The sequence below is a fragment of the Pleurodeles waltl genome, chromosome 9, assembly GCF_031143425.1.
Source record: "Pleurodeles waltl isolate 20211129_DDA chromosome 9, aPleWal1.hap1.20221129, whole genome shotgun sequence".
Lineage (NCBI taxonomy): Eukaryota > Metazoa > Chordata > Amphibia > Caudata > Salamandridae > Pleurodeles > Pleurodeles waltl.
Window position 1 is genome coordinate 912,991,055 of NC_090448.1, and position 18,275 is coordinate 913,009,329.

At 47.8% G+C, this 18,275-nt stretch overlaps 1 protein-coding gene across 2 annotated transcripts in view; it reads right to left on the reverse strand.

Annotated features, from left to right (window-relative positions):
• ATG2B (autophagy related 2B) overlaps positions 1–18,275 on the reverse strand; it is an 860,766-nt gene that overhangs the window by 262,419 nt on the left and 580,072 nt on the right. For both annotated transcript variants that reach the window (XM_069208269.1, XM_069208268.1), the window contains exon 32: positions 310–418. In XM_069208269.1, coding sequence (XP_069064370.1) covers positions 310–418 — 109 coding nt within the window. The remainder of the gene's footprint in view (positions 1–309; positions 419–18,275) is intronic.

An 18,275-nucleotide genomic window follows, 5' to 3' on the forward strand; every position in this document is an offset into this window, starting at 1 on the left:
GTTCCAGGAGGAGCAGCCCTTTGTCAAACAATGTGGGAGTGGGGCCAGGGAGGCAAACCTTATCTTCCTCTGCTCCAAAGAACAGCTGCAGTAGCATTACAGCCCACAGCCCCCACAATGTTGACTCAAGTGCATCGGAGCTAACATGTCTTAAGGATGCAAAAATACAATTCAAATTTTCATATCAAGTAATCCATAATTCCATTGGTGGAAGATACATAGACAGATTTTTAAAATGCATCATTTGGACCAATAATGGTAAAACCAACACAATAATGTCTCTGTCTTGATGACACAGTATCATGTTACCTTGGTCAGTTGAATTTCCATTAAAAAGTCTTGGTTTCGCCCTCTTCCACCACGTACTGTGTAACGCCCATGTCTTGTTGGTGTATGATTAGGTGAGCTTTGGGGAGTACTGTGTGAGCAAAAAGGAAAAGTTTGTAAGTCATATAAGAGGAACACAAAGAGAATGTGGTTATTTAATAAAGGAATAAACAGGATAGTAAGGATGATCGAACTATGGATAACCAAAAACGTTCACAAGCTTTGAAAAACAAGCCTTTAATATTTATTCATGCCAATACATCATAAAAAGAAAACAATACATTACAAATTAATGTAAATTAAAAAGGCATTCTATTGATGTTTATGCATACTGGGCATATACTAAAGAAAAACAGTCTCTTCATCTTTTAGAACAATATGAGCTGGTTAGACAAACTTCCAGGTAAGGTGGAATAGCAACTCAGCTATGACATTCTGCCATCTAGAAACAGTTTACATATACGTTTGGAATGATATAGTTGCGCTCAAGCATGTGGCAGAGAAGGAACCAAACCTGGCATGATGTCCAGAACTAAAAGAGAAAATGGGGAGAGGTAAACCATACCTGGCTACCTATTAGCAGGCAGTGAAGAATATCCACCCCGCGGACACATAACCCCTGGACTACAAAGCAAAAGAAGGTCCTTGCTGGCTTACTGGCAGTCCTAACTGACCTCCACCATAAAGTACTATAACTTATAAGAAGGAAGGTGCCACACCTTCCTCACCAAAGGGGGAAGGAGCTCTGGAAAACCAAATAGCCAGAAAATCTGTTTACCCACTTATATGCCCACCTTCACTAGCTGGAAGCAGCCTCTAAGTAAGAGGAAAAAATACAGTCTTTGCAGAATGCACCACACAGTGCTACCACAACAAACTCCTAGGTCAAAAGAAATCAGTAACTATAGCTCCATTATCCTAAAATATATAAAGACACACTGACCACAGTAACACATTCCGTAATCTCATAACACACACATGAAAAAAGTTCCTCTTGAATACCCCAGGCACTAAGGATAACCCCATTTAACATTCCTTATTCCAGCCATAAAGGTGAAAGTGAATAAGCTCATGAAATGTGGACCCCCCCTTAACCAAGTCTCAAATCATTTTGGTGGGCCTGTCACATGCTTCCAAACTCCTAAATATGGAAACAATATATATGGCTACCTCACTGTCTTGCTGTGTGGACAACTAAGAGCACAACAGGCAGTACAGTAGTTCATTAAGGCTAGGAAAAGGAAGACTATGTTAGCGTAATCAGCTTATTTGTACCTGAAGCATACCTACCTCATCCTTTCCTCATCTCTGCCCTTTCAGAAGAAGGTGTAAGAAAACTGTCAAGTGTGTGCTTCATAATAAGAAAATCAGACTCTGGACTGGCAACTACATCAGAGTTTTTATGCCAGCAAATATACCAAGAAAGTCAATATACAGTAGCCCACCTTCACTCTGTAGTAAGTGACCAAGAACCTGCTTCAGAGTTTGGCGGACAAGTATTTAATCACAAACATGACAGATATACCATCTGACTTATTACAAGCATATTAGGATGAAGAGGATGGGATATTCAAGAGGTTTGTGTCAGAGTGCCACTCCGACAAACTCTAATGCTGGGCCTTTATTAGAGAGGGAGGCCAGTACAGGATCCACTGGCATTCCCTGCCCAATGTACTGGGAAGCCCTTTGAGTCTCTCCATAAGAAAGACATAGATCTACTGCTAATGGACTGAGCCTGAATAGTCTGGGGGTCACCATGTCTCAGGTCATAGAGATCCTAGATTAACTGACTTCCTGAAAGTGAGTGCAGAAGGATTATTAGCAATTGAGTTCTCAAACTAATAAATCGCAGAGTTCTTTCTATATGCGTCACAGTTGCACAGTGTACATACAGGGCGAATAACCAAGCTTCATCTTGGTGTACAAGTTACTTACCTTCGGTAACGATATACCTGGCAGTACCTCTGTGCGCCGTCAGGTGCTGTCGGTAGACTCTGCGGGCGTCGGAGGTGTTGTGGTCGCCGCAATGACGTCGCGGTCGTATATAGGCGGTATCCTGGCACGACTTTACACGCCAGAAGCGCAGAGCCATGAAGAACACTGATAGTGATGCACCAAAGCTAGGGCCCTTTAATGAAGATCCTGCCCCTAGAAATCAGTTTGCACAGTGGGGAGGATGGGCGGGTCGGTAAGGAATCTGCAACTAGAATATGTCTCTACCAGATATATTGTTACATCTGATAGAGACTTCTAGTTGCAGATTCCTTACCTTTTGAATAGATCGCCGAGCAATACCATCCCCAGAGGTGGGCTGCACACCAAGATCACACCAGGAAGTCCTGTAGGATCGAAAGACAAAAGTAACCGTCCCTACGGACCTAACTGTCCAGGCAGTAGTGCTTGGTGAACATGTGCAGAGATGCCCGCATGGCTGACTGACAGATATCCAGGACTGAAGCACCTCGTGCTAATGCTGTGGTAGCTGCAGTTTCTCTAGTTGAGTGAGCTCGCAAACCCTCAGGGGGTTGCTTCTTAGCCAAAGAGTAGCACATTTTGATGCATAAGAGGACCCATCGTGAAATGGTTCTCTTTTGCACTGCCTTCCCTTTCTTTACTCCCACATATCCCACAAAGTGTTGATCGTCCACCCAGAAGTCTTTGGTACGATCAAGGTAGAACGCCAACGCTCTTTGTGGGTCCAGATGGTGGAGTGTCTCTTCCTCATGTGAGTGATTTTGGGGTGGGTAAAAAGTAGGCAAGGTGATGGAATGACCTACATGGAATTATGTTACCACTTTAGGGAGAAAGAAAGCCCTAGTGTGGAGTACCACTTTGTCAGGATGTACTGCCAGAAAAAGAAAAGGTGGTTTAGATGACAGAGCTTGGAGCTCACTTACCCTGCAAGCAGAAGTAATGGCAACCAAGAAGGAAGTCTTGATGGTTAGGAGCCATAAAGGACAGTTATGAAGCGTCTCGAATGGACTGCACATCAGATATGTGAGGATTACATTTAGAACCCACTGGGGCATGATAAATGTGATAGGTGGGAAGAGATGCATGAGGCCTTTGAAGTACCTCCCTACAATGGGAGATTTGAATAAAGAAGGTTGGTCAGGTAGTTTCAGAAAGGCAGAGATAGCAGAAAGACAGCCTTTGAGGGTGCTCAAGGCAGAGCCCTGTTGTGATAGAGAGAACAAAGAGCAGAACTTCAGAAACAGGTGCAGAGAGAGGAACGACAGATTTGTCGATACACCATGCCACAATTTTTTCCCCACAACAGGCGTATACCGTTTTGGTGGAGGGATGCTGGGCTACGAAGATGACGTTACAGACTTCGGGTGGAAAGTCAAAGGCTGTCAACTATCGCTGCTTTATCTCCATGCAAGGAGGCGGAGAGTGGACATGTTCGGGTGGATGACCCTCCTTTGCTGCTGCAACAGAAGATCCTCCTGAATGGGCAGTCTGATCGGAGGAGCGATCGCCAAGCTCAAGAGCTCAGGATATCAGACTCTTCGTGCCCAGTCTGGAGCCCCCAGAATAACTTGGGCCTGGCCTTGCCTGATCTTCAGAACCCTGGGCAGAAGTGGTACGCGCAGAAAGGCGTACAGGAGGTCTGAGCTCCACTCAAGATGAAAAGCGTCGCTGGAAACTCCTAAGTGCAAAACAGCTGACATTGTGCATTCTCTGTAGAGGTGAAGAGATCTAACCAAGGCTCTCCCCACTGCTGAAAGAGACCTTGTGTCACCTCCGGATGGAGACACCATTTGTGATTGACTATGCACCCTCTGCTGACTTTGTCTGCTCTGGCATTCAGGGAGCCCGCCAGATGTTAAACCACTAGGGAAATGTCCTGATGTTCCAGCCAAGTCCAGAGACCAAGGGCGTCTTGACAAAGAGTCCACGACCCCACTCCGCCTTGTTTGTTGCAGTACCACATGGCCATGGTGTTGTCTGTGAACACCTGCACTGCTTTCTCTTTGAGAGAGGGAAGAAATGCTTTCAATGCTAGTCGAATCACACGGAGCTCCAATAGACTGATATGAAGCCCGGATTCCGCCGGAGACCAGAGGCGTCTGATCTCTGCCTCTCCCATGAGGCAGCCCCATCCCAAAAGTGATGCATCTGTCACTACTGTGATGTCTGGTTGGGGAAAGGAGAGGGATCTGCCATTGACCCAATCTTGATTCGTTAGCCACCACTGAAGATCTTTCGCAGTTCCTTCGGTGATCTGGACTTTGTTGGGGAGTTTCCCCTGATGCTGTGCCCACTGGAACTTCAGGTCCCACTGCAGAGCCTGCATATGCCTTCTGGCCTTTTGAACCAGCAGGATGCAGGAGGCCATGAGGCCCAGCAGCCTCAGAGTGATTCTCACCGAAATCCAGGACAGAGGCTTAAACATCGGTATCATAGCCCGAATATCCTGGACTCGGTTTTGGGGAGGATAAGCCCAAAACTGCACTGTGTCCAGAACAGCTCCTATGAAAGGGAGCATCTGAGAAGGAGTCAGGTGTGACTTCAGCATGTTTATAGTGAACCCCAGCAAAAGCAAGAGATTCGCTGTAGTCAGGAGGTCGGAGATGACTTTCTGGGGCGTATCCACCTTCAACAACCAGTCGTCGAGGTAGGGGAAGACTGGGACCTCTAACCTGCGCAGATGAGCAGTAACCACTACCTTCACCTTTGTGAACACCCGAGGGGTGCTAGTAAGGGAAAAGGAGATCATGGTGAACTGAAAGTGCTCGTGGCCTACAACAAATCTTAGGTAACGTCTGTGGGCCGGCAAAACGGGGATGTGGAAGTATGCGTCCTGCACGTCCAACGATATAATCCAGTCTCCTGGGTCCAGGGCAGATAAGACCTGAGTCAATGTCAGCATCTTAAACTTCTTTTTAAGGAAGAGATTGAGGGACAGAAGATCTAAGACAGAACAAAGGCCCTTTTCTTTCTTTGGCACTAGAAAGTTGTGGGAATAACAACCACAACCTACTTCTGATGCAGGGACCCTCTCTATAGGTCCTTTGGCCAAAACAGCTTTGACTTCCTCGCGGAGAAAGGGCATGTGATCCTCCGATATGTGGTTGAATTAAGGAGGCATGGTTGGAGGAGAAGACTGGAAAGGGAGGGATTAGCCCTTCCGAACAATCTGGAGGTTCGACCTGTCCGCAGTAATGGATCTAGAGTGGGGCAGACGATGGCAAATCCTGCCTCCCACTGGCTCCAGGTGTTCCAAACGACTAGGAAGGTTTGGAGACTGAGGAGAAGGGGGTGGGGGTTGACTGGGCGACGTGCTGGCTCCCTGATTCCTGAGATCGTGGGATCCCGTGTCCGCGTTTGCGCAGGGGCTGTACAGTCGATGGCTCAGTGAAAAAGGACGCAGTTGGGTGCCCCTGCCAAAGCTCCGAAAGGGGTGAGAGGTGGAGTGGTGGGGTCTAGGGGCAGGTGCGAGGCCAAGGGACCAGGCCGTGGCTTGGGAATCCTTAAAACGCTCGAGCGCAGAGTCCACCTTGTCTCCAAAGAGACAGGTGCCACGAAAGGGCATGTCCATCAACGTTTGCTGGACATCCCCGAGAAGCCAGATGTTCTCAGTGAGGCGTGACGTCTTAGTGTTGTCGATGCAAACGATTTGCCTAGAGAGTCTGTTGTATCCAGTCCACCGCGGATGATGAACTTGGTTGCATCTCTCCCATCTGCGAGCGCTTGGGAGAGGACAGTCCGGGTCTCCTCCGGAACTGTAGGCAGCACCTGTGCCACCGTATCCCAGAGAGTATGGGAATAGCGGCCTGAGAGACATGCGGTGTTCACCAACCGCAGCGCAAGACTGGCAGAAGAAAACATTTTCTTCCCCAAATTATTCAGTCTTTTTGCTGTGGCAGGGAATGAGCCAGAGGAAGAAGAAGAAGAAGACTGGATCACAAGGCTCTCAGGCGTGGGGTGCTGGGTGAGGAATTTTGGGTCTGTTGGCACAGGTCGATGGCGGCGGGCAGTCGTCCTATTCACAGGAGCCCCTGTGCTGGGTCTGGACCCAGTACTCAAAAGGATGTCCTTCAGTGCCTTATTAAAGGGGAAAAGGGGTTCTGATGTGGAAGAGCCCGGGTGAAGCACGTCGGTTAGGATGTTAAGCCAACCCTCCACAGAAGGTAGCTCAAGGTCCAAGACCTCAGCCGCCCTTCTCACCACCATGGAGCATGTGGCACCCTCCTCTGTAGGCACGGTTAGGGGAGAGAGCATTCCAGTGTCAGGGGGTGTCTAGAACACTTGTATCACCCACTTCCTGCACCCAGTCCATTTGGGGGTCAAGCTGGTATTCTAAAGTGTCCAGTGGCCCCACTAAACTCTCCCTGTATCCATGCCGGTAAGCATAAGGGTCTGGCTCAACCCTGGGCCCAGGTGAACCAATAGAAAACGGAATCGGCATCGAGCGACGTCGTTCCGGCTCAGGTTGTCGGTTAAGAGAATAGGTCGATTGTGGGCCCAAAAACGTCAGGAGCATCGACGTCTGACCAGACACCGCAGAAGGTCGCAGTGGCACAACTAGCATTGGGGTGGATCCGAGATTGGATCCAGAGGAGCCCTCTGGAGAAGTGGCCGAAGCCGATGACTTTGAACGCGAGTGGGCCCTCACCGACTCACCTGTGCCTCAGGTCACCGAAGGTGGATCAGTCTGCCAAAAAATGAGGTGCATTGCTTCATAAAACTCCTTTGGCTGGGCAGGGGTGGCTCCGGCTCCCGGGACGTCGGGGAAGTCCAGGGAGGACCCAGGTGGAGGCTCCGAGGACAGAGGCCTAGAGCGTCGATGCTCTTCCCTCGCCGCATCATCTGAGCGACGGGATAAAGTCGAAGAACATTTGTTCTTCTTCTACTACTTTTTCTTATGACCCGAATGTCCAGATGACTTCGAGGACGAAGAGTGGTCGTAACTGCGCGGCTGGTCTCGAGACATTTTGAATGAGACCGTGAGCACTGCGGGGTCGAGTGTCGGGCTGCCATTAGCTTTAGGGACCAATCTCTCAAAGCTTTCGGGTTCATGGGCCGACACTCGGAGCATGATGTCGGGTCGTGATCGTACTCCAGGCAACAAGGACACACAAGCTGCTGATCAGTCACCGACATCATTCGGTGACAGGAGTCGCAGGGCTTAAAACCAGTCTTGTGGGACATCCCTCGACACATCCACGACCTCGTAAAAATTGTTCGACAAAAATGCCTGACGCCACCTGACGGGCTGCTCTAACAAATGGGAATTATACGGAGGAAAGACCCTGAGAGGTATCCTGTGAGTGTAAGGCCCCAGGGGGCACCAACCTACATCAGCCTACACTCCTGGTGGAGTGTACTGTTCATTGCATCAGACTGGTCCTATAGTGGCTGAATTGTGAGGTAAGAGCCAGATTAAGGGAGGACCCAAGGAGGCGATTTGTGCAACCCTGGTGGGAAGTCCACCCACGGAGGCAGTGAAGTGGCACAGGCTCTGTGTGCCAACCAGGTATTGCCAGAGGCCTCAAATGCACAGAGATGGATTTGAATATTATAGTACAATTGAACTGTGCTGGTGATTCTATTATGGGCTGCCCTGAGTGCTGAGAGTGATACCAATCATAGATAAGGGGGCCCTTGAATCTCAGCCCAAAACAGACAATTATGCCAAATCTGCTGGTGAAGGGGCAACGGCAGCATCCCCTGAGGGATTTCTCCCGGTGTCCGGGGTCTCAGATGAAATTATATTCAAAGCCATTCAGGAATCGAAACTTTCTCTAGAAGACAAGATGGATGAAATTTGCATCAAAGTTTTCCTCCTACAATAGGACCTCAAGAAGACAAGTGGAGATGGTGATTGGGGTGGAAACTAGGATATCAGCGGTGGAGGACTAAACACATACTTCTCCGTCATGAATCCTCTTGGGGGCTCCTGATCCTTCAAACACTAATAGGGCCTCGATGGAACTGAATACACTAATAGCGAGGCCTTGAATGGAGGTGAGGACACTGAAGACTGGTATAACCTGCCATTCCTTTTCATCCCTCTCAAATAGTGGGCTGGTTACTGGACATACATTTTAACTATGATGCTCTTACGTTCAAGGTCTGAGACATTAACTCTTAGCCTGGCATGTGAGGTGAGTGAGGTGTAGATTTCCTGAGGCGTTAGTGACTTTATTTGAGAAAACATTAGTTACCTCATCTTTTTTGAGTTTGTTGATAACAAGGTTTCTTTGGGGTGGCCGACGGATGTTTCAGTGGTGGAAGTATAAAGTTGGGGTTAGTTGGGAGTGTGTAATTAGTATACTGTTTTTGTCGCAGTTTTTTTAGACAGCATTGCACTATGATAATTCATTTCAGTGTGGCCTATACTGCTGACCATTACCCTATTTTCCAACAACATGGTAGGGACCAGCTGTTCTTCTGGAATGTCAACGGCCTTCAATACAAAGTCAAGTCTGGAGCGGAACGCAATATGACAAACAGCATACGCTTGATTTCCTACTCTACAAAGAGTATCAGCAGTTGAGGTTAGATTGGTCTAATAGGTATACATCCTTCAGTAGGATCTATCGGACAAATCAAATCCCCAGTCAAACTGGTGCTTCACTGTAGGAAAATTCCACTGTTGGCATGGTTACCCCCCTAACGTTTTGCCTTTTGTTGATGCTAGTTATGATTGAAAGTGTGCTGGGATCCTGCTAACCAGGCCCCAGCACCAGTGTTCTTTCCCTAAAACTGTACCTTTGTCTTCACAATTGGCACAGCCCTGGCACACAGAACACTCCCTTGTAAATGGCACCCCTGGTACCAAGGGCCCTGTAGCCAGGGAAGGTCTCTAAGGGCTGCACCATGTATTATGCCACCCTGGGGAACCCTCACTCAGCACATGCACACTGCCTCACAGCTTATGTGTGCTGGTGGGGAGAAATGACTAAGTCGACATAGCACTCCCCTCAGAGTGCCATGCCCACAACCCACTGCCTGTGGCATAGGTAAGTCACCCCTCTAGCAGGCTTTACAGCCCTAAGGCAGGGTGCACTATACCACAGGTGAGGGCATAGCTGCATGAGCACTATACCCCTACAGTGTCTAAGCCAATTTTTAGAGACTGTATGTGCAGGGTAGCCATAAAGAGTATATGGTCTGGGAGTTTGTCGAACACGCACTCCACAGTACCATAATGGCTACACTTAATGCTGGGAAGTTTGTCATCAAACTTCTCAGCACAATAAATTCACAATGATGCCTCAAAGGCTCAAGCCTGGTTTTACAGCACCCCAGGGCACTCCAGCTAGTGGAGATGCCCGGCCCCCGGACATAGACCCCACTTTTGACAGCAAGTCTGGAGGAGATAATGAGAAAAACAAGGAGGAGTTACCCTCCAGCCAGGACAGCCCCTAGGGTGTCCTGAGCTGAGGTGACCCCTGCCTTAGGAAATCCTCCATTTTGCTTTGGAGGATTCCCCCGAATAGGATTAGGGATGCGCCCCCCCTCCCAACAGGGAGGAGGCACAAAGAGAGTGTAGCCATCCTCAAGGACAGTAGCCATTGGCTACTCATCCCCAGACCATAACACACCCCTAAATTGAGTATTTAGGGGCAACCCTGAACCCAGGAAAACAGATTCCTGACGACCTGAAAGAAAAATAAGGACTGCTGACCTGAAAGCCCAGCAGAGACGACAACTTCTTGGCCCCAGCACTACCGGCCTGTCTCCAGACTCAAAGAACCTGCAACAGCGACGCATCCAGCAGGACCAGCGACCTCTGCCGACTCAGAGGACTGCCCTGCACCGAAAGGACCAAGAAACCCCCATGGACATCAGCTTTGTCCAAGCAACAAAGAAGAAACCAACTTTAAAGGGACTCCAGCCTCACTCCGGAAGCGTGAGTCCCCAACACTCTGCACCAGACTCCCCCGCAACCAACACTGCAGAGAGGTCCCCCAGGTGACTCCAACAACGTGGACAACCTGAGATTACCTCCCTGCACCCACACAGCGACGCCTGCAGAGAGAATCCAGAGGCTCCCCCTGACCGCGACTGTCCGGTAACAAAGAACCCGATGCCTGGAAGAAGCACTGCACCCCCAGGCCCGAGAGAAACCAACTACCAGTGCAAGAGTGACCAGCAGGCAGCCCTCATCGTTGCCCAGTCAGTGGCCAGAGCAGCCCCCCTGTGCCCTACCTTCATCGCCAGAGTGACCCCCGGGTCTCTCCATTGATTTCAACCTAAAACCCGACACCTACTTGCACACTGCACCCGGCCACCCATGTGCCACTGAGGGTGTATTTTGTGTGCCTGTTTGTGACTTCCCCAGTGCTCTACAAAAAACCCCTGGTCTGCTCCCCGAGGACGCAGGTACTTAACTGCTAGCAGACTGGAACTAGAGCACCCCTAGTCTCCATAGGCGCCTATGTTATTTGGGCCCTACTTTGGCCTCTGCACCTGACAGGGCCCTGTGTTGCTGATGCTGGGTGTTTGGGGTTGACTTGAGCCTCCAATAGTGGGCTGCCTATGCTCCTGAGACTGAACTTGTAAGTGCTTTACTTACCTGATAAACTAACTTGTACTTACCTCCCCCAGGAACTGTTCATTTTTGCAGTGTCCACTTTTTTAATAGCTTAATGCCATTTTTGCCAAAACTGTGTACATCACTATTTTAATTCAAAGTTCCATATTTACTTATGCCAAGTACCTTACAATTTATGTACTTAATTGAATTCTGACTCTTGTGGTTCTAAAATAAATTAAGAATGAATATTTTTCTATATAAAAACCTACTGACCTGGAGTTAAGTCTTTGAGTGTATGTTTTCATATATTGCCTGTGTGTGTGTACAACAAATGCTTACCACTACCCTCTGATAAGCCTTCTGCTCGACCACCCTACCACAAATAGAGCATTAGTATTATCTATTATTGCCACTATCAACCTCTAAGGGGAACCCTTGGACTCTGTCCACACTATCTCTCACTTTGAGATAGTATACACAGAGCCAACTTCCTACATTCACTAACTGATGGACTGAGGATTCAAGGACGCACTGGTGACTTAAAGTGTGATGTACTGAGAGAAGCTACCTCTGAATGTTTTGACATTACTTTTTCCACAGTTACCTCTGCCCTGGTATTATGAGAGGCTTACAAGATGATGGTAAGAAGTGAAGCCATTTCACATATTAGACACAAGGAAAAAGTTGATCATACAGGGGTTGTTACCTTACGAGGGGGAGGTTTCCCTGCTTGAGGCACATTTTGCCTGCTCACCTACAGATGCTGCCCTTAGGCAGATAGAACTAGCCTGCAGTGCACTGAGGTAAAGCTACTGGAAACCTCTCATAAGTTATGGATGAGCACTCCACACATACAAGTGGGGGGATACAAGTGGGGGGATAAACTGGCGAAAATAATACACTCGCTAGCTAACAGGGACTTTGAAGCACAGATTATTCCTTCCATCAAGCATGGAGATAGGCAGTCTCTGCTCATTCTGAGACCACCAGTGCCTTTACCCATTGCTAGGAGAATCTGTATGCCACAGTACTCCTCTCAATGGCCAAACTGACCAGCTGAAGGGTGTACAATTTTCCTCTATCCGACTCTCTGAGATGGACCATCTAGTCCTCGATCTCCAGGGAGAAGATTCAGCAGGCAATCCTTCGGGCAAGACGCCCTGCTTCAATGGCTTCCTTGTTGGATTTTTAAAAAAATATGACTCCTTTTATACCAGTTTTTGAAGAGGTCTACTGTGTGGGGTCCTTCCTGTGAGAATTATGTGAAGCCAAAGTCTTTATGATTTTGAAAGTGGGGGAAACTCCATAGGACTGTAGTGTCTAATGCCCCATATCCTTCATACACCCCCAAGGTCATGCATTCTCTGGTCCACACCAGTTGAACACGTTATCTACCTTCAGTAATGCATTATCTGGCAGAGACAGAATCTAGTTGCAGATTCCTTACTTTTTAATCTTTACAAGGCGCAAGCCTGGATCCAGAAACTTTTTCCTACAGTACAGTGTGCGCATCAGTAGAGGGTGTTGCGCTGCTCTGTACTGACTTCGTCCAGAGGATGTGACATCAGCGGAGTCAATAGAACTCCCTCACCAACACGCCATTGGTTTCTTCTGTGACTATTTTCAACGCTCAATACATGGAGCCACACATACAAACTGCCTATCGAAACAGTGTGCTTTGAACAAAAGACACCCTTATGTCAAATAATCACTGAATTCTTAATTTTTGTTTTCCATAATGAAATCTTTGGAGACAAAAGAGGAACTCAGTTTGCAGAGCGGGGAAGATGGGAGAGTCGTAAAGGAATCTGCAACTAGACCCTGCCTCTACCAGATAATGCCTTAACAAAGATAAGTAACTTGTTCATCAGACTGAGATAATTAGCCGCATATTCCTTAATTTATAATCAGACATCAAAGCACAGTAACCCGGAGAAGGGACTGTGAACTGAGCCCCTCAAAAAAGCCTCTAAGTATTATAAAACCAGTCTAGAACAAGAGAAAAAAGACCGGATAATCATAATAATTAAGGAGATTAATAATATACTCTATGACATCAAAACCTGTAGAAGTAACCACAGGTAAATAAAACTGTCAGACTTTTCATCCTTGGCGTGGTCTCCCTTAACTTTTTGCCTCTGTTCCCCAGGTTGTTGATGTGTGCTGGACTCTGATTTTGCTGTTTTTGTTACTCTGGGCACTTTACTACTGCTAACCAGTGCTAAAGTGCAAGTTCTCCTTTACAAAAGGTGTATGTAATTGGCTTATTCATGATTGGCATATCTGATTTACAAGTAAGTGCACTAGAGGTGCCAGGGCCTGTAAATCAAATGCTTCTAGTGGGCCTGCAGCACTGGTTGTGCCACCCACATAAGTAGCTCTGTAATCATGTCTCAGACCTGCCACTGCAGTGTGTGTGTGTGTAAATTTGACTAGGCAAGTGTACCCACTTGCCAGGCCTAAACCTTTGCTTTTCTTACATGTCAGACACCCCTAAGGTAGGCCCTAGGTAGCCCCAAGGGCAGGGTGCAGTGTATGGTTAAGGTAGGACATTTAGTAATGTGTTGTCTATGTCCTGACAGGAAAATATTACTAAATTTGTTTTTCACTGTTGCAAGGCTTGTCCCTCTCATAGGTTAACATGGAGGCTACCTTTAAATCTGATTAAAGTGTAGATTCCCTTTGGGAGCGGATGGAACATGTGGAGTTTGGGGTCTCTGAACTCACAATTTGAAAATACATCTTTTAGTGAAGTTGATTTTAAAATTGTGTGTTTGAAAATGCCACTTTTAGAAAGTGAGCATTTTCTTGCTTATATCATTTCTGTGACTCTGCATGTTTGTGGATTCCCTCTCTGGTTCAGTTTGACAGTTGGGCTGGTTTCACCTCACCATAGACAGTGGCACAAAGGGAGCTGGGGTGTAGCCTGCATATCCTGAAGGGCCATCTGTGCTAGGAGGGAATGCAGTCTCCAACCCCCGGTGAGTGTCTGGGGCCTGGCCTGGACAAGGCAGGATTTCACGCTCAAGAGAGACTTTGCTTTGAAGTGGGCCTACTTTAAAGGAGAAATTGGGTATAAGGAGGACACCCAAAACCACGGACTTTAGAACACTTCTGGAAACAAGAGGAACCTCTCCCTGGAGAAGAGCTGAGGAAGAAGAGCTGCCATGCCTGTGCTTTGTGGAGCTATCCTGCAGTTGCTGATTCTGCCAGAGTAAGAGGACAAAGACTGGACTTTCTGTGCCTTCTATCTTGAGAAGAACTTTCCACGGGCTTGATTTAGAGCTTGCCTCCTGTTGTTTGAAGTCTCAGGGACAGCAAAGACTTCTCTGTGCCAGCACCTGGAGTCTCTGGAGAGACGCCCACTCTGCCCTGTGGTGTCCATCCAGTTCCTTGAACCCAGAAAAGAGAAGCTGGCAGCCTAAGAGGAGGAAACCCAGGCACAGAGCGCAGCACGGGGAAAAGATTGACGCAACTCCGATCTGCGGCTGAAGAAATGACTCGCCACCGGCTCTGTGGCTGAAAATCGACGCTTGCCGGAAACACGACTGAAGAATCGACGCACAGAGCTGGAGGAGGCTGGTGAGAACGCAACCTGAGCTGGTGGGTTTTCGGATCGTCGTGCGGCTGGATTTCCAACCCAAACACCGTTGGGCGTGTAAAAACAACGCAAGGCCTGCCCGGATGCAACAGTGCTGACCGAATCGACGCATCGCTCTCCTGCGGAGAGAAGAAACGACACACCCCAAACCGATGAAAGGAGAAAAGACGCAAGGTCTTGCTCGTGAGTGAATTTGATGCATCGCAAGCCCCTTTTTGACGCACACTCGCCCGTGTGGGGTTATTTTTGACGCACCCAAGGTACATTTTTCATGTTAACAGTGTTAGTGTGTGTTTTAAACTACATAGAGACTCTTTTTGCTTTTTAATTGATAACTTGACTTGTGTATGGTGGATTTTTATCGTTTTAGTCTTGTTTTGTTTAGATAAATATTTCCTATTGTTCTAAACCTGTGTTGTGCCATTTGGTAGTGCTTTCATTAAGTTACTGTGTGTGTCGGTACAAGTACTTTACACTAGTACTCTGAAGTTAAGCCTACTGCTCTGCCAAGCTACCAAAGAGGTAAGCAGGGATTAGCTGAGGGTGATCCTCTTTTACCCTGACTAGAGTGAGGGTGTAGGAAAATGGCTCCCTGTTGCAGTTAACCCCCACTTTGTGCCTGATATTGATGCTGACTTGACTGAGAAGTGTGCTGGGACCCTGCTAACCAGGCCCCAGCACCAGTGTACTTTCACTTAAAATGTACCTGTGTTTCCAAATTTGGCACACTCATGGCACATAGATAAGTCCCTTATAAAAGGTACTAGTGGTACCAAGGGTCCTGTGACCAGGGAAGGTCCCTAAGGGGTGCAGCATGTGTTGTGCCACCCTAAGGGACCCCTCACCTAATACATGCACACTGCCACTGCAGATTGTGTGTGTTGGTGGGGAAAAAAGGCAAAGGCGACATGGCATCCCCCTCAGGATGCCATGCACCCAAAATGCTGCCTGTGGCATAGATAAGTCACCCCTCTAGCAGGCTTTAAAGCCCTAAGGCAGGGTGCACTATACCACAGGTGAGGGCATAGCTGCATGAGCAATATGCCCCTACAGTGTCTAAGTCTATTCTTAGACATTGTAAGTACAGTGTGGCCATATTAAGTATATGGTCTGGGAGTTTGTCAAAAACGAACTGCACAGCTCCATAATGGCTTCACTGAATACTGGGAAGTTTGGTATCAAACTTCTCAGAAAAATAAACCCACACTGATGCCAGTGTTGGATTTATAAAAAGAAAATGCACACAGAGGACATCTTAAAGATGCCCCCTGTATTTTACACAATCCTTCAGTGCAGGACTGACTGGTCTGTGCTAGCCTGCTGCTGAGAGACGAGTTTCTGACCCTCTGAGGCCAGAAACAAAGCCTGCTCTGGGTAGAGGTGCTTCACACCTCCCCCCTGCAGGAACTGTAACACCTGGCAGTGAGCCTCAAAGACTCAGGCTTCGTGTTACAATGCCCCAGGGCACTCCAGCTAGTGGAGATGACCACCCCCTGGACACAGCCCCCACTTTTGGCGGCAAGTCCAGGGGAGATAATAAGAAAAACAAGGAGGAGTCACCCACCAGTCAGGACACACCCTAAGGTGTCCTGAGTTGAGGTGACCCCTGCCTTTAGAAATCCTCCATCTTGATTTTGGAGGATTCCCCCAATAGGAATAGGGATGTGCCCCCCTGCCCTCAGGGAGGAGGCACCAACATGGTGTAGCCACCCTCCAGGAGAGTAGCCATTGGCTACTGCCCTCCCAGACCTAAACACACCCTAAATTAAGTTTTTAGGGATACCCCAGAACCCAGGAAATCAGACTTCTGCAACCTGAACTACAAAGAAGAACTGCTGACCTACAAGCCTGCAGAAACGACGGACGACAACTGCTTTGGCCCCAGCCCTACCGGCCTGTCTCCAGAGTCGAAAACCTGCAACCAGCAACGCATCCAACAGGGACCAGCGACCTCTTAAGCCTCAGAGGACTGCCCTGACCCCCAGGATCAAGAAAGTCCCATGAGCAGCGGCTCTGCTCAAAAACAGCAATATCTTTGCAACAAAGAAGCAACTTTCAAAGAACTCACTCTTCCAGCCGGAAGCGTGAAACTTCACACTCTGCACCCGACGCCCCCGGCTCGAGATCAAGAGAACCAACACCACAGGCAGGACTCCCCGGCGACTGCGACCCCATGAGTAGCCCGAGACGACCCCCCTCGACCCACACAGCGACGCTTGCAGAGAGAATCCAGAGGCTCCCCCTGACCGTGACTTCCTGTAACCTGGACCAAGCACTGCACCCGCAGCCCCCAGGACCTGAAGTAACCGGACATCAGTGCAAGAGTGACCCCCAGACAACCCTCTTCCTAGCCCAGGTTGTGGCTGTCCCGAGAAGCCCCCCCGTGCCTGCCTACACCGCTAGAGTGACCCCCAAGTCTCTCCATTGTTTCCTATCTAAAACCCGACGCCTGCTTTGCACACTGTACCCGGCCGACCCTGTGCCGCTGAGGGTGTGTTTTGTGTGCCTACTTGTGTCCCCCCCCCAGTGCTCTACAAAAACCCCCTGGTCTGCCCCCGAGGACGCTGGAACTTACCTGGTGGCAGACTGGAACCGGAGTACCCCTGCTCTCCATAGGCGCCTATGTGTTTTGGGCACCTCTTTGACCTCTGCACCTGACCGGCCCTAAGCTGCTGGTGTGGTAACTTTGGGGTTGCCTTGAACCCCCAACGGTGGGCTGCCTATATCCAGGAACTGAGACTTGTAAGTGTTTTACCTACCTCATAATCTAACCATTACTTACCTCCCCCAGGAACTGTTGATTTTTGCAGTGTCCACTTTTAAAATAGCTTATTGCCATTTTAACAAAGACTGTATATGATATTGCTCTAATTCAAAGTTCCTAACTTACCTGTGTAGAGTACCTTGCATTTTATATATTTACTTAAAATCTTGAACCTGTGGTTCTTAAAATAAGCTAAGAAAATACATTTTTCTATGTAAATATCTATTGGCCTGGAGTAAGTCTTTGAGTGTGTGTTCCTCATTTATTGCCTGTGTGTGTACAACAAATGCTTAAACACTACCCTCTGATAAGCCTACTGCTTGACCAATCTACCACAAAATAGAGCATTAGAATTATCTTATTTTGCCACTGTCTTACCTCTAAGGGGAACCCTTGGACTCTGTGCACACTATTTCTTACTTTGAAATAGTATATACAGAGCCAACCTCCTACAGAGGGTCCTTGCTTGAACAAGGGGCAACCTGTCTGTCAACCAAAGACCCCATTTCTAACAAACACCATAAAACATGAGAGCATGGAAATAGGTTAATCCATGTTAGCATGTCCATTGTGTGTCATAAGTCTTTTATCCAGCAAAAAACTGGTCTAGTACTGGAGACATTAGACTATGCACAAATAATAATACCTATGAGGAAGAACATCCTAGTTAGTAATAGAACTGTGTAAAATAGCACAGTAATAAAAAGTTCTAAAATAATTAACAACATGAGTATAGCAGGACCATGATCGATACCATTAAAATTATATTCTTAGAACAAAACCGGTCTAGAGTAATGCAAAAGAACGGCATTCATAAGAAAGCAGGTGAGCCCTAACAGATTTCATGTCTAAAGACTCCTAGGAGGAACCACTAATAAGGAGTCATAAACAATCAAACACATGGAATAAAGAACATCCATGTAATATGACCAATCGGTATTAGGGGCAAAATAACAAAATTGAATATTAAGCTACTTGCTCCCTTAACAGGATGTGAACCCATGCACGGACATCTCATCGATACTGTGGAAAGGACCACAGCATTGTCATCATAAAGACAAAGAAAACATGGGCAAGAAAGACTACCCATG